This window comes from Globicephala melas, chromosome X, assembly GCF_963455315.2.
Source record: "Globicephala melas chromosome X, mGloMel1.2, whole genome shotgun sequence".
Classification (NCBI taxonomy): domain Eukaryota; kingdom Metazoa; phylum Chordata; class Mammalia; order Artiodactyla; family Delphinidae; genus Globicephala; species Globicephala melas.
The window spans coordinates 85,973,508-85,990,874 of NC_083335.1; the positions used below are offsets into that span (position 1 = coordinate 85,973,508).

General features: G+C 39.3%; 1 protein-coding gene and 1 non-coding gene across 7 annotated transcripts in view; both read right to left on the reverse strand.

The window, feature by feature from the left end:
- Nucleotides 1–394: 394 nt before the first annotated feature.
- Nucleotides 395–467, reverse strand: TRNAE-CUC (transfer RNA glutamic acid (anticodon CUC)). The gene has a single exon. It is a non-coding gene; the product is annotated as a tRNA-Glu (tRNA).
- A 4,174-nt stretch (nt 468–4,641) lies between these two features.
- The window catches only part of JADE3 (jade family PHD finger 3), a 151,983-nt gene continuing 139,257 nt past the window's right edge, over nt 4,642–17,367 (reverse strand). For all 6 annotated transcript variants that reach the window (XM_060292765.1, XM_060292764.2, XM_030849843.2 and 3 more), the window contains 3 exons: nt 12,444–12,914; nt 10,785–10,902; nt 4,642–7,673 (listed from right to left, as the gene is read on the reverse strand). In XM_060292765.1, coding sequence (XP_060148748.1) covers nt 6,763–7,673; nt 10,785–10,902; nt 12,444–12,914 — 1,500 coding nt within the window. In that variant the 3' untranslated portion in view covers nt 4,642–6,762. The remainder of the gene's footprint in view (nt 7,674–10,784; nt 10,903–12,443; nt 12,915–17,367) is intronic.

A 17,367-nucleotide genomic window follows, 5' to 3' on the forward strand; every position in this document is an offset into this window, starting at 1 on the left:
TTTATTTATTTTTGGCTGCGTTGGGTCTTCGTTGCTGTGTGTGGGCTTTCTCTAGTTGCGGCGAGCAGGAGCTACTCTTTGTTGTGGTGCACGGTCTTCTCATTGTGGTGGCTTCTCTTGTTGCGGAGCATGGGCTCTAGGTGCAGGGGCTTCAGTAGTTGTGGCTCGCAGGCTCTAGAGTGCAGGCTCAGTAGTTGTGGCGCACGGGCTTAGTTGCTCCGCGGCCTGTGGGATCTTCCAGGACCAGGGCTTGAACCCGTGTCTCCTACATTGGCAGGCGGATTATTAACCACTGTGCCACCAGGGAAGCCTGCATTTGCTTTAAATAAAGGATATTGACCTGTATTTTTTTGGGGGGGGTGCCGTGCTGCCAACACTGCTTGTGGGATCTTAGATCCCTGACCAGGGATTGAACCCGGGGCCACGGCAGTGAGAGTGCCGAGTCCTAACTACTGGACCACCAGGGAACTCCCGATCTGTAGTTTTCTTATGTCTGTGTCTGGTTTTTATATTAGGTTAATGCTGGCCTCATAGAATGAGTTGAGAACTATTCTCTCCCGTTCAATTTTTTGGGAAGAGTTGCGTAGGATTGATATTATTTGCTCCTTAAATGTTTGTTAGAATTTACCAGCAAGATCCTTTGGGCCTGGAGTTTTCCTCATAAGAAAGTTTTTAACTGCAAATTCAATTTACTTAATAATAAAGGGCTTTTCAGGTTATCTTTTTATTTTTGAATGTGCTTTAGTAGTTTGTGTCTTTGAGGGAATGTATCCATTTTGTCTTTGTTGTTGAGTTTACTGGCATAAGGTTGTTCACAATATTCCTTTATTAGTCTTTTAATATCTGTAGAATCTGTAGCAACGTCATTTCTCTCATTTCTAATGTTGATAATTTGCCTTTTTTTTTTCCTGATCAGTTTCACTAGAGGTTTATCACTTCTCAAAGATCCAGCTCTTGGTTTCAATGATTTTCTCTACTGATTTTCCTTCCTAGTTCACTGACTTCAGCTCTGATCTTTATTATTTCCTTTCTTCTACTTTGGATTTCATTTCCTTTTCTTTTTAGAATTTCTTAAGGTGGAAGGTGAGGCCACCGATTTGAGACCCTTCTTTTCTAATATAAGCATTTGGTGCTATAGAATTTCCCCAAGGCACTGCTTTAGCACCATCCCACAAATTGTATTTTTTCTTTTTCATTCAGTTCAAAATACTTTCTATTTCCTTTTTCAGTTCTTCTTGGACTCATGTGTTATTTAGAGGTGTGTTTAGTTTCCAGTAATCACATTTTCCAGAGATGTTTCTGTTATTGATTTCTAATTTTATTCCATTGTGGTCAGGGAATGTTCTTTGTTTTTGAATCCTTTTAAATTTATTAAGACTTGTTTAATGGCCCAGAATATGGTCTAACTTGGTTAATGTTCCATTTGCATTTGAAAAAGATGTATATTTTGCTGCTGTGGGGTGGAGTGGTAAATGTCAATTAAATCTAGGTGGTTGATAGTTTTGTTCAAATCTTCTATATCCCGATTTTCTATGTACTTGTGCTACTAATTAGACATAAACTGTAATTGCAGGTTTGTCTGTTTCTCCTTGAAGTTCTACTAGTTTTTCCTTAGTGTATTTTGAAGTTATGTTATTAGGTGCATAAACATTTAGGGTTTTTATGTCCTCTTGATGAATTTGCCGTCATGTGATACTAATATAGCCACTCCAGCTTTCTTTTGGTTAGTGTGAACACGGTATCTTTTTCCATCCTCTTACTTTTAACTTATTTGTGTCTTTATACTTAAAAGTGTGTTTCTTATAGGCAGCATAGAGTTGCATTCTTTAATCCCCAAGCTCTGTTCAGGTCCCTGGGATCTTCAAGAACTCTCTAACTCTCCAAGCTACCCATTTCCTTGTAGGAGGCTCTGATAATTAGAGCATCATTCCTCATAATGAGCCCCACCTACCTTCTATCACCTCTCCCCCCACTCCCCAGAGTTACACTCAGTGAATTATTTCCACTTCCCGAGGACAGTTTTTCAGACAACAGGGACATCCAAACCTATGGCAAGTCCTTACGCAGTGCCAGATCCAGGCACACTGGATCAAGCAAGCCATGGAAGATTACCCAAGGCTACCTGAGACGTACCAAATGGTACCTTGGAAAAAGTGGGTGGGAGGGAGGAAATAGAAAACTAATTTGTATAGGGAAGGATTTTATTGACTGAAAAAAACACGTATTTTTCCATTTCCAGAAAGTGTTTCAACTAAGATAGAAAGCACAGGACCAACCTAGAGTGGTCAGCTGCAGCCCAGGTGGGCCCTTTGGGAAGGAGGAATGTGCCCCTGAAAGGATAAGGAACACTTGCTCTATGCCTAGTGTATTGGCTTCCTATTTCTGCTATAACAAATTACCACAAATTTAGTGGCTTAAAACACCACAAATTTGTTCTCTTATAGTTCTGGAAGTCAGAAGTCATGGTGTAGACAGGGATGGGTTCCTTCTGGAGACTTCAGGGGAGAATTCATTTCTTTGCCTTTTTCAGTTTTTAGAGGTCACCTGCATTCCTTGGCTCACAGCCCTTCTTAGCATCACTCCAACCTATTGCTTCCACTATCACAACTCCTACTGCTACTGACGCTGATCCCCCTGCCTCCCTCTTAAAAGTACCCTTGTGATTATACTGGTTGGGCTCACCTGGATAACCAAGGATAATTTCCGTATCTCAGGTCCTTAACCTTAATCACATCTGCAAAGTCCTTTTTATCATGCAATGTAACATATTCACAGGTTCCAGGGATTAGAATGTGGACATCTTTGGGGGGCCATTATTTAGCCAACTACACTCAGTTACAGGTTAGACTAGCTATGGAGAAGGCAAGTTCACCAGGTCCTAGCTCCATCGCGAGGCCTGTCCAGTCTAGATTTATGTGAATTATCTTGCTCTTTGGATGTGAGCTTCTAAACTGTTTGCCTTTGTGTCAGATGACTAGTCCAATCTTCTGTTCAGGATGGCAAGAATGGAGCAGTACAGAACTCATGAGTAAACCCCCTTTCAGGTTGTTTTCTTCAGGGAGAAGCTGAGCAGAAACTTGCTGTAGTAAGTACAGCTTAATCAGCCCAATTCCATCTTTCTAGTTTGTTTATAACCTGACAATCGGTAAAAATAAAGGAAACTAAGAAGGTGGGGTGGGAGGAGTAGTCAGGGGAAGAGAAATTAATGCTTGGGGTATCCAGGCTGTGAGGTTGGAACGCTCACACCCAAACCCACTTTAACAAGATGAGAAATGATGGATGCTCTGAGAGTTTGTCAAGATGATTAATATATTTAGGGAGCATCAGGTCAAAGAACTCATCAGTGACCGGATAGGGCAGGAAGCACCAATCTGGGGTGTGACCACCCCCATCATCTCAGCTCATTTCAAAGACAACTATCCTCATGGTTTCAGGTCATGCAATCTGTTCCAATCCATGAAGTAAAATTAACTGAATTCACAGAAGCCTCCTTCAACAATGATGAACTGAGTATTACAGAGTTCCATATGTGTAGGAGAGACAGCCTCAGGGTAGGCCTTTGCTTATTAACTTAAAGTTATTTTTAAAAATCAATATGTAATTGCTGCTTTCCATAAAACTTGAAAATAGGTGAATTAAGGTTGTGAAAATCTAATAAACGTGTTATAAATAAAATACATTTTTTGAAAATATCCCATGAAGGTTATTCAGTGGTGAATAAGGTTTTAATCCTATCATGTATTTTTCCTCCATTCTTAAGGGTCAGCAAGCATGCTGAGGATTGTAAAGTCCTGGAGGGAAAAAGTCCTGGGACTGTGCATCCTCTAGTTTACTCTATGAATTTAAAAGTTTCTTCAACATGAAAACAAAGGTTCACCTCTTATTAGAGATACAGACATTAGAATACACCCAAAGCTTTTGTTGGCTATAACAGAGTGGTATTTGTAGTTTTAGTACTCCAACATTTTACCTAGAAATTTACTGAATCAAAACAGTTATCTATGAAGGAGAGAGAGGAGGTGGTGGTGGAGGGAGAATGCAGGGGAAGAAGGGGAGAAGGAGGAAGAGAAGATGGGGGAGAGAAACAACCTTATCTTTTAACTATCTTCACTAATGATTTACCCAATGACCTTCAGCAAATTTCTCAAACATAATGAAAATGTTTATAAATGCCTTCAAAAATGCCTCCATGACACTACATAACCCCTATAATCTTAATATTCTCACGTGACTCCAAAATAGAATGAATATTGTAAAGAATGTACATTTAAGTGAGGCCTGATCTAAGCCTTCTGAACTTTGTGACTTTAGACAGCCTCCATTCCCCTAGTGATTTATGTTGATCCTAAGGTTCCGTCTTATCGGCCTGATGAAATCATGATTTGCAGGTAGAGTCCAATTTCCGAGTTCTCTTTGTTTCCTGGTATTGACATGAATCACGAATTTGTGCTTCTAAACATTCAATTCCTCCTTCCTTTCCCCTTACCATCTGTTGTGCTTAATGAATAAGATTTTTTTTAAATATAGAAGAAACATATGTAAGCTTTTCTAAAACCCATATGCCAAAATAAAAAATTACCACACCAACAGTAGTTAACAGTTTTCATAATTTAATGAAAAAGTATCAGTAAAAAGGTGACATTTGAAAAAAGACCGAGTTTATCTTTGAAAACTGGACTATATAAGACAAAACGAAAAAAAATTTAACAAAGAAGATTAAGAGGTAATACTTCAAACAACAGCAAAATGTAGCAAATACATTTGGGGGCAATTGAAATGTACACAACTGAAGGCTCCTTCATTTACCTAGGAAAATCCTGTAAAAATATTACAACTATATTTCCCTGACTGAAATTATTTTAGTCAATACTCTCCCAATGGCATTACATATGGAATTTGGCTGAAGCACTTTTTCAATGTTTGCTTTTCTTCCTCACTCAGAATTGAAAGGCATGAAAGGATATAGGCTACTGCACTGGCCTCTAACAGGAGTTTACAACATAGCTCCACTACAATTTTATTACCATGAAGGTATCAAATTAATATCGAACCCAGGAGAATGCAAAGAAAAAGCACAGAAACCTAGTGCATAAATAGGAGAACTACTGTTCCTCATTTGGATAATCCATAGCTTTTTCCATTCAAACAAAGCATAGGACACCTATTACACATGCTATGGCATGTTCACAAATGTACACAGGCACAAAAGAAACATTTTGAAGGTGTAGCCAAAGGAGAGGCAAAATACAGAAGTTTTCAGAAAAGGAGGAAGAAATAAAAGCAAAGGAACTCATTAACAAAGCTACAGGCTACAGGAACAAAAGCGGGGGAGAGGAAAACTGCTGAGCTTCCCATATTGACGGAGAGAAGAGGGGCCCCTGCCTTTACTGCAGCTGGGCTGTTTCACCAGGAAGCAACTTAAAATATCTAAAATGGCCTCTTTTGTCTGAAAAGTCTCACTACATGTTCCCAAACTAGAAGAAAGAGAATATTAATTTAAGGCTAAGAAGAAAAGAGAGCAGAGAATTATAGTTGGCTTCACACTTTAAAAACTGTAACATTTTCCTCTTCTTTAAACACGAAGCAGGTATGTTTTATCTCCCACTAATGTAATTATCCTCTTCCTCCCAGAAATTAATAAAGGCTGATAGTTTGGGAACAGAGTATGAGTAACTTCTGAAAAACAGCTCCAGCCCTTTTGTTTGGGAAATTGCCTTGGATTCAAAGTTGGTACAAAGCTAAATTATATCCATGTGTTAAACACATGCTTTCAAATTCTGTTTGACAATAAAAATCTGTTTCAAAATTAAAGCAGGTAAGAATACTTAACCTCTCTGCATTTTACTATATCTTAATTATACCTCAATAAAAATTTTATAAACATTAAAGCAGGTATACAAAAACTGTCAGCCAAACTTATTTAAGTCAAACTTATTTGAAAACAATAACACAAAAACCCTGACCTGATACAAACCCTCCAGAAATGTTCTCACTTTGGGAAAGGCTCTGGGATCCTTCACAAATGCCTAAACTGAGAGGATCAGAGCATTTTCCTTGGAAGTAGTACTTTTGTAAACACTATCCACAAGTTAGCCTTTTACGCTTGTTAGCTGGGTGAAATAGTTACAAGTGCGTCCCCAACAAGCAAGTCTAGGAACAGGCACTGGACACTTATAAGCATTAGGTGTATTGACTTGGTAAGTTAAGATACTGTGAAAGGAACTCAACCTTGTTCAGAGCAAAGGAAGAGAGTAGTGAGTTTGACAGTATCTGAGATATTGGTCCCTGGTCTCTCCCTTAAGAGGGTTTCCAGGTACCAGTGGAAACTTCTTACAGACAGGAGCTCTGGAAGTCACATGCTGTAGCTTCAAAAGATAAGTAGTTTTAGTGTCTGATAATCATGATCTCCTGCAAATCAAGGACAATGCAAGGACTCTTAATACATATGTGTTAATATAATTGGAAAGCTGCCCCAAAGTATTTACTGAGCAAATACTCTGGTCCCAGCTGTTCTCACTAGCCTCTGGCAAAAAAACAAAACAAAACAAACCCCTAAACTTTTGGACAATATGTAATTTCTATGATGTGCTCGTGAAAATTGGACTTGAAACTGGTTCAAAAACTGCAAGCCAATTTACTGTGGAAAAACTTTATCCTTTTCACTACAATTCCTCCTAACATATACTAGAATCCTTTTGGTGTATGGGTTTTCCCCAATATATGAGGCAAAGGCAAAGATGGAGTTTTTCGTGGAATTTCTAATCACCTATGCATTGAACTGTGGGAAAGGGGATATGTCTTGCTTTTACCATGGCAATCCCGTCTGGAGTCATGGGGAGGATTTTCCCTGTCTGAGCTATCTCTCTTTACCCTAACTTTCTCTTTATTCCCATCACTTTCTGCTTCTGAATCACTCAGCTCCAAATCTGGGCAATACCCGTCATTTTCCTGATATGGAGCTCTCCCTGCAGACCGCCTGACAAACTGCCTGCCCCAGAGCTGCTCCTTGGGGTTAGTATTCTTGGTTGGCTTCACATAGCACGGGAGGTCCTCTGTGGTCCTCACCCACCTGTTGGTGGCCTCCTTAAAGGACCTGCTGAAGTGTTCCATGGTAGATTTTCTAAAGCTGCCCTGACTGCCCAAGTGGGAGCTGAGCATGGGCTCCTGGTCACAGAACATCTCACTTGAGCTGTCTTTTTGGGTGGCATCCCCAGACCAGCTGCCCTCCAGGCCATTGGATTTGGCAAACTTGGAGTTAGGCTGACTTTTCCCATTCCCAATGGAAGACTGTCCATGCAGGGCAGCCTGAAGGACCAGAGGCTTTCCCAGAGACTGCCCATGATAGAACTCTGGAGATGGAGTTATCCAAGCAGGACTGGGATCCTTTGCTTCACTCCTAGCATGGCTGAGACTGGCCGGCAAACAGTTATTCTTGCTCTCTAGTGGATACCTTGGGTATGACTTCATTCTCATTTCTAGTGATTCCTGAGCCACCTGCATGCTCCTCATATTGCAAACAGGGGAGCTGCCGTCAGGAGAGAGAGGTCCATGATCAGGCTCTGTGGAGCTGTTTCTGCAGTCTTCTGGGGCTGATTTGGGCATTTTTAACTTTAAGGTAATTCTTGGTGGTGGGTAAAACAATGAATTTTCTAGTGCATTTGTCAAAGGAAGTCCTAAGATGAAAAAGAAAGATTCATTTTAAATGACAGAGTACATTTTCATGCAAATGGACATAACAAGAAAGTGGGGGCAGCAATACTCCTAATCAGACAAAGCATACTTTAAAACAAAGGCTATAACAAAGACAAAGAAGGGTGTTATATAATGATAAAGGGAGCAATACAAGAGGAGGGTATTACATTCATTAACACATATGTACCCAATACAGGAGCAACTAACTATATAAAGCAAATACTAAAAGATATAAAGAGACAAATTGACAATAATACAATAATAGTAGGAGACTTTAACCCTACTTACATTAATGGACAGATCACCCAGGTAGAAAGTCAATAGGCAACAGTGGTCTTAAATGACACAATAGACCAGTTGGACTTAATAGATATCTATAGGGTATTACATCCAAAACCAGCAGAATACACATTCTTTTCAAGTGCACATGGGATGTTCTCCAGGATAGATCACATGCTAAGCCACAAAACAAGTCTTAACAAATTTAAGAGGAGAGAAATTATATCAAACATTTTTTCCAACCACAATGGTATGAAACGAGAAATCAATTATAGAAAGAAAAAAGTGAAAATAAACACGTAGAGACTAAACAACATGCTACTAAAAAAACCAATGGGTCAATGATGAAATCAAAGAGATCAGAAAATACCTTGAGACAAATGAAAATGCAAACACAACCTTCCAAAATCCATGGGATGCAACAAAAGCAGCTCTAAGAGGGAAGTTTAGAGTGATACAGGCCTTCCTCAAGAAACAAGAAAAAAATCTCAAGTAAACATCCTAACCTACCACATGAAGGTATTAGAAAAAGAACAAACAAAGCCCAAAGTCAGCAGAAGGAAGGGAATAAAGATCAGAGAAGAAATAAATAAAATAGAGATTTAAAAAACCCAATAGAAAAGATCAATGAAACCAAGAGATGTTTTTTTGAAAAGATAAAATTAATAAACCTTTAGCCAGGCTCACCAAGAAGAAAAGAGAAAGGACCCAAATAAACAAAATAGGAAAGGAAAGAGAAGAAATAACAACAGATACTACAGAGATACAAAAAAAATCATAAGAGAATACTATGAATGGTTACATGCCAACAAATTGGACAACCTAGAAGAAATGGACAAATTTCAAGAAACACACAACCTGCCAAGATTGAATTGAGAAGAAACAGACAATTTGAACAGACTGATCACTAGTAGTGAAATTGAATTTATAATTTAAACAAACTCCCAGCAAACAAAAGTCTTGGACCAGACGGCTTCACAGGGGAATTCTACCAAACATATAAAGAAGAACTGAGACCTATCTTTCTCAAACTAGTCCAAATAATCGAAGAGGATGGAACATTCCCAAATTCATTCTGCGAGGCCACCACTACCCTGATACCAAAACCAAAGACACTACAGAAAAAGAAAATTACATGCCAATACCTTTGATGAATACAGATGCAAAAATCCTCAACAAAATATTAGCAAACTGAATCCAACCACATATAAAAAGGATCATACACCATGATAAAGTTGGATTTATTCCAGGGACATAAGGATGGCTCAACATTTGCAAATCAATCAATGTGATACATCATATTAACAAAAGGAAGGATAGAAAGCACATGATCATCTCAATAGATGCAGAAAAAGCATTTGACAAAATTCAACATCCATTCATGATAAAAACTCTCATCAAAGTTGGTACAGAGGGAACATAGCTCAACATAATGAAGACCATTTATGCTAAACCCACAGCCAACATCATACTCAATGGTGAAAAGCTGAAAGCCTTTCCTCTAATTTCAGGAACAAGACAAGGATGCCCAATCTCACCACTTCTATTTATCATAGTACTGGAAGTCCTAGCCACAGCAATCAGACAAGAAAAAGAAATAAAAAGCATCCAAATTAGAATGGAAGAGAAAACTGTCACTATTTGCAGATGGCATAATTCTTTATATAGAAAACCCTAAAGTCTTCACCCAAAAACTATTAGAATTAAAAAATCCAGCAAAGCTGCAGGATACAAGATTAATATACACAAATCTGTTGCATTTCTATACACTAATAATGAACTATTATTTCTCAGAAAGTAAAAAAAAATCCCAACGGGCAGCATTTGTTCCCTAAGGGTCCATACTGAACACTCATAGCTCCCATCTCTATCAGGGCCTGCCACCTGTTGCTGCCACAAGCAGTTATGGGGCTGGGTCCCACTAATCAGAAGCCACATGGTCTAGGGGCCAATTTCCTTGGCACCATGGAGGCTCTTCCTGCTGTCCTTTGGTTCTTCTTGTCTTGTCCATCATGGTGCTCTTGTGGCTGAGCAGCCCTGCTGTCTCCTGCTACACCATTTTGCTGTGACCTGTGATACTCACAACTGACCACGAGCCTTTGATACCTACCTGACACCTTATTTCTGGGCGCCTCTCTTGCTCTATAGCTGGCCCTTGGCAGAAGCTGGCTTCTGCACACCCTGCCCAGTGACCCCTGGTTGCCCAGGCTCTGCCACTGATCTCTGTGTTAAATGAGGCACAGGGAGGTTACAAATGTCTCTGAATACGACTGTCATTATTCCAGCCAAGCTCCCATGCTTAGAGCACTGTAATTATGCTCACTTGTTTCTCTTACCAAGTAGGCAGAATTCTCTGAAGGAATTCTGTCTTGCTGACTGCTCTGTCTTATAGCTCAGCTCTTAGTCCATAGGAGGTGCTCAAAAAATATCAGTGAATAAATGAAGAGACAAGAGCCCAGATCGCCTAACTTCTGGCTAAGGATCTGTTATAACAGACAGATTAAGTTAAGTAACCCTGGAATTAAATGTTTTCTGGAAACTAGGATTAGATCCTATCCTACTGACTTCTTTTTTTTTTTATCCTACTGACTTCTAAATGAATTCAATGAGTTTAGAATAATTTCACAGCTCCAACTAATAGCCTCAAATATCTGTCTGGGACCTAGGCCTGCCACTCCATCAACCCCACCCCGGGATTTCTTGCCTCATGAGTCAACAGTGAAATGGGCCATGTTATATCAGGGCTGGACTAGAAGAAATGAATTTAAAAGATTTTTAAGTTAAACAATTGATATAAAATTTATACAGGTTACCTGCAGCAATTTCCTGGTTAGCAAGCTGGACTTGCAAACTGAAGATCTGTTCCTGTATTTTGGTTTGTGACAGTTTCAGCTTCTCTCGCCTGGTTATCATGTAGCACAGGTTTCGGACCTGAAAGCCCAACCCCCAGCAAATAAGAGATTTTTGCCATGTTACACAAACCTGACATTTGAAATTGTTTAGCTAAAATTAAGACAACTGAAGTCAGGTGGGGTTGGGGGGTGGTGGGCAGGTGAGGAGAGAAGACAGACCCTAAAAGCTGTATAACGAGAGCCACTCCACAGGAAGTCACATAGCATGGTCAGTCGTGGGATCATGGTTCCTGTATCAATCAGTAGCACAAGCAAAATGCTCCAAAGCCACCTTCTGAAGTCTACTCTCCCTGTGGTATCATGGGGTTGATATTTATCTGCATAGCCAGGCTGGGAAAACTGAATGATGACTTAACATTTTAGCTTTCCCTTTAGATCCCTGAGTAAATGGTGGCAATGCTGGATCCAGTAAAGTTTTCTAATGAGTGCTGGATCAGCAGGATAAAGGTCTTATGGGAAGACTGGAAGTGGCGTTTTTGCTCACACTTTCAGCTCAGCCAAGTCTCCACAGCCACAAGGGTGAAATCCTCACCCTCTCATGCTCCTTCATCTGGACAAATTACTCAACCTTTCTGTTGCCCCAGTTTATTCATCTGTAAATAGGGATAATAATTGTACCTTCTTCATAGGCATGTTAGGATTATATGAGTTAACATTTATAAAATGCTTAGAACAGTGGTGCCACATAGTAAGTGCTATATATGTGTGAGTTAAATTTTAAAAAGTGAACCAAATCTATTAGTTCCCCTCCAAATTCTGGTAGCAGAGAAAAAAACAAGCCACCTCTATAATTATACTTGATTATAAGATTCTCTAGGGTAAACACAGGGCCTAACTTATCTTTGAACCCCTACAGTACCTAATTTAGTAGATACCTGATTATATATATATATATATATATATATATATATATATATATATATATATATATACACATGTATATATATAGCTAAATTGAATTATCTGGCACAGAGGCTCTCAACCAGGGGCAATTTTGACCCCCAGAGGGCATTTGGTAATTTGGGAACATTTTTGGTTCTCACAACTGGGCATGTGGCGGTTTGCTACTAGCATCCAGTGAGTAGAGCCAGGGATGCTGCTAAACATCTTACAGTGTTCCCCACAACAAAGGACAGTCCCCTACAACAAAGAACTATCCAGCCCCAAATGTCAATAGTGCCGAGTTTAAGAAACTCTGATCTGGTGCTTTCCTAAATAAAATTCATTCTTTCTTCAGCCTGTAGTCTCATAAGTGTGTCAGTAAAATATAGCTGAGCCAATTTAGGTTCCACAGTGAATAAAAAGTAAACCAAATGAAAATTTATTTCAAATTTAAGGTTCATAGAGCATCTAAGTGAGGAAGCTTCCATTCTCTGATGTGTCTACCAGAATTTTAACTAAGCCCAATGTTTGGGGCCACGATGAAATCAGAAGATAAGCAAGGACACAGAAGCTTACACTATAAATGTAAATGAGCTGTGTTCTTTTAAAAACTGGAAGTGGGGCCTCCATTTCTATGCAGACCAAGATCTACACACTAGTCACAGTTGGTCACCTTACCCTCTCTAGGTCTTGCCGTAGGTGCATAAACATTCTCATGCGAGTGTGAATACTCTCCTCTTTTGGCTGCACCAGACCATTTTCTTCATCCTCTTTGGGAGGAAATAATGGCTTATTGAAGTTACTTTTCCGCTTTAGTTTCCAGTAGTTATAGATAAAGTCCACAGCTAGCGTGGGCAGCCCCAGCTCTGCGGCCACATCTTCCACACGGACCAGGGAATAGAACTCCTCCTCCAGCTCCCGGAGCTTCTGTGCCCGCACGCTGGTCTTCTCGCTTTTGGTCTGGCCCTGCTCTGAAGCCCTGTGTAGAGGGTACTCGGCCTCCCCGAGCTTCTGCCTGTTTTGGCTGTGCTTGAGGCAGTATGACTTGAACTTTACTTCATCCCCGTCATCTAGGATGGTCTTCATTTCTAGGCTGTGCTCGAAGGCACAGGTGACGTGGAAGGCAGTGATGCAGCTTTTCACTGAGCACTGTGGGAAGAAAAGATGTGTTAAGGCAGCAGGGCTGTGGGGGGAAAGGGGAAGCCCTATACGCCTGGGCCTAAACTGAGAGCTCATAGGAAGCAAAGAAAAGACAGGGAGAAAGTTGGTCTTAAACTGACCATGATGGACACTTTACAAGTAACCCAGGAAATCTGCTCTTATAGAAAACAGTAAAAACAGAGGCAAAAAAATGTTTTTTTCAAACTCTCCTTTAAATTTTAGCTCAAGCATTAAGTTTTTCCGAGAATTCTTCTTTGGCCCCTGTAAAGTCATGCTGTACTTTTTCTGTGACCCCAATATCACTTTATTATATGCTTCTACAATGGTCCTTTTCACACTGTACCTATAGCATAATAAATGTAAAATCCCTGGCCATGGCTCTTAATGACAGAAGCTGTGTCATTCATCTTTGCATTACCATCAACTATTGAACAAGGAAGTACTCAAGAAATGCTTCTGAACAATCAAAAGAAAAACAAAATCAGTATTATTGCCAGAGCAGCTATTGGTTCTAAAAAAGGCCACAGGAACTCCAATATCTAAGTAACCTAACTTCTTGAAATTGGTCTTATAGAGATGTGCTGTCCATCATGGTAGCCAGAGTAGCCAACTGACCACAAGCAGCTATTAAAATTAAAATTACATACAATTAAAAATTCAATTCCTCAGTCACACTAGCCACATTTCAACCATACTGGACAGCACAGATTTCCATCACATCATAGAAAGTTCTGTTGGACAGTATGGTTACAGACAATCTGGAATTAAGTTTATAATATTCTGCCATTCATAGATGCAACACATTTGTTAAGTATCACTATGTGGCATGCACTGAGGACTCACAGGGAGGCAGAGAGAACCTGGCCCATGATTGCTGGACTCTTGTGCTTCAGTTAGTCTCAATTACCATTTGTTATGGTTATGTTACAGTTTTCCTTCCAAAGATTTAAAATGCATGTGTGTGTTTATATTTTTATGCAAAGGAAGGAGGGAAAGCAATGGAGGATTTGTTTCAAAAGATATAGTGGGAATTCCCATGGTTAAAGCCAAGTCTCAAATCTTTTGGAAGCTTGCATCTGAAGGGCAGACTGCTCAATATGTTGGGTTTTTGATAACTAAACATAGAGGATGACCTTGTATATGAATAAAGACTAAAAAAATGCAAAACCTGATAGGTCTCTTTATAGATTGAGAAATTCAACACTTAAGAGAATGCTGGCAACCATCAAAGCTTTAATGGGGGCAGATTCCATTTAATCTAATTTCACAGGATAAAGAATTCCAGGGATGGAAAACAATTCAAAGATCATCTTATCCAACCTCACATGTATTATTGCTTGTACTTCCTGTAAAGTACCTGATATTCTACCTACACTGCTCCCTGCCCTCAACTCCTTCCACTTTTCAGTTAAGTGGTACTCTAGCCACTTACTGTATTCCTAAAACAGCCCACCCCAACTTAGAGCAACTGGAAGAGTCTGTTACATTACATCCAAGTTTGTATTCTTAAAAATTCTATGTATTTGAAAAGCCTCATGAAAATGAGGATGATGAGAGCCCCAAACTATACTTTCATCTGGGTACCTTTGGTTATCCCTTGAATAAGAAACTAGCTGGTCATTTAAAACACAAGTAGCAAAAGGCACTCTTTAGCAAAAGATTAAAAGTGTTGGGCAAAGTGCTCTTCTGCTGTCTAATAACTGACAAAAATATGGGAAGAGAAAGCAAAAGGATTGTTTTCTATTCAAGGAGATGAGTGTGTGACATAAAACTACTACTAATGGGAAGCTAAAAACAGATCACCTCTCTCAGGTCAAATTTATAGAATGTAGAGACATAAATATAAATTACTCCAAATAAAAAGACAATACACGAATAAGAATAAAATCCATCTAGTTTCAAAAAAAGGTCATTCTATGATATTTATAGCTAGAAGTCCATATACCTTGGTGGTAGAGAAATGCTAACCAAATAACTTAATTTTTTTCCCAAAAACATATATTTGGCACATTCTGTTAAACAAAATGCTTTTCTATATATCTCATTTCTACTGTAATCACTTAAGGTGATAGGGGAGGTTTTATTATGCCCGTTTTAAAAGAACAGCTTTATTGAGATATAATTTACATACCACAAAACTCACCAATTTTAAGTATACATTTCAATGTTTTTAGCATATTAACAGAGTTGTGCAACCATCACTACTACATAATTCCAGTACATTTTTATCACCCCCCAAAAGAAATCTCATGCCTATTTGCCACTCCCTGTTCCCAATCCCAGCCCCAAGCAACCACTAATCCACTTTGTGTCTCTATAGAAATGCCTATTCTGGACATTTCACATAAGTGGAATCATGTGTGACAGTTTATATCTGGCTTCATTCACTTAGCACGTTTTCAAGGTTCATCCATGTTGTAGCATGTATCAGAATTTCATTCTTTTTAAAATATGGCCAAATAATATTCCATTACATTGGATATACCATATTTGTTTATCCATTCTTCAGCTGATGGACATTTGGGCTATTTTTACTTTTTAGCTATTATGAAATAATGCTGCTATGAATATTTGTGTACAAGTTTTTGTGCAGACATGTTTTCATTTCTCTTTGGTAATGTGCAATCAAGGATTAACCTTGCCAAAGAAAGGCTTGGCCCTCTGCCTCTAGCTCCTAAGAGGTAACCTCTAAACGCTTGGAATGTCCTGCCTGATAAGAGTGTCTTTATTTACCTGGGGGCCTTGGGCCATGTCAGATAGTCTATGCTAACAATGTGATTTATGGTGGAAGCTCTGAGCCATGTGGTATCAGCCTGACCTCTGGAGGGACTGGAGACTAAGGCCAGCCATGCAGGTGGTCAGCCACGTCTATGTGACCAACTCCTAATAAAATCTCTACACCAAGACTTAGGTGGCTTTGCTGGTTGGCAGTACTCTGTGTATATTATCATACACCAATGCTGAAAGAAATAAGCACTGTCCACAAGATTCCACTTAGAGAGGAAACTGGAAGCTCCATGCCTGGTCTCTCCTGAACCCTGCCCTATGTGCCTCTTCCCTTTGCTGATTTTAATCTGTATTCTTTCACTGTAATAAACTATGACCATGAGTATAACGGTTTTTTGAGTTCTGTGAGTCCTTCTAGTGAATTATTGAACCTGAGAGTGGTCTTGGGGACCTCTAACTTGTAGGTATATACTTAGAAGTGGAATTACTAAGACATACAGTAACTCTATGTCTAACTTTTGGAAGAATTGCCAAACTGTTTTCCACAGTGGCTGTGCATTTTACATTCCCACCAGCAATGCATAAGAGTTCTAATTTCTACACCTTCTTGCCAATAATTGTTATTGCCTGCCTTTTTAAATTATCACCACCCTAGTGGGTATGAAGTAGTATCTCACTATGGTTTATTTACTTTTAAAGGGGGAAAAAGAAATAATTTTCTACCTATTCTTCAGAAATTATAGAAGAGAAATGAGTTTTTGAAATACTTTCATTAGAGGGAAAATGCTACCCTTATATGTTCACATTTGTAAGGGGAGTTGGAGTTTCTGTGGGATGAGAACTGGATTAGATAGGATGGTTGGAATAAAAGTCTTTGAAAAAGAACACCAGAGACTGATTTAGGAATTAAATTGTTTCTTGCCTCTTTAAGGAAATATTTTGTCACCCCCCCGAAAACAAAATAGTGTGTCCTCCTCAAAAGCAGATGACACCTGCGTTGAACACCAAGGGCCTGGTGCATGTGTCCTCAGCAGTTCTTATCCTGCTGCAGGACAGTGTCCATTTGGTTGCCCTTAATCCCCAATAATCTGTGAACAGACAAATGGGTGATATCAGAGCAATTTTCTCAAAACTTGGTCACTGAAACCATGTCATAAATGATTCAAAGTCAGCCCACAAAACCTATTTAGCCATTATGTACTTAAACTCTAGCACCAACGGTGGCCACCAGCCCTTCTGATCTCTCATCCCTAAGGGTCTGCAAAGTCTGAGGGGAGATGTCACTTCAGTGTTATTTAACTTTTCTCATGTTTATATCTGGTCTCCCTTAATAGACTATAAACACCTGAAGGCAAGGACCAGAAATATCTTAGAATAGGAACAATTTGTACTCACAAATAAAATTTGGAATATGTGAGAAAAATATTAAGGTGCTTTCCCTCTTAATTTTTTTTGATGCCCTTTAATCTTAACATTTAATTTCCATCTCTACTAGTACCACCTTTAATAGTTACTGAGTAGACGTACTTGCATTTCCCCACTTGGCAAAGATTTTCATTTGTTTTAAAAAAGTTCACTTCCCTCATAGTCAAGCTCATATTAGCCTAACAGTAAACTCATGGTGGCCCACCAATTTATTCTGACTTCACTAAACATGCATGTAACTCCAGACATGACCACATTCCTCTACTGTCGAAAGGGGCACCTACTCCAG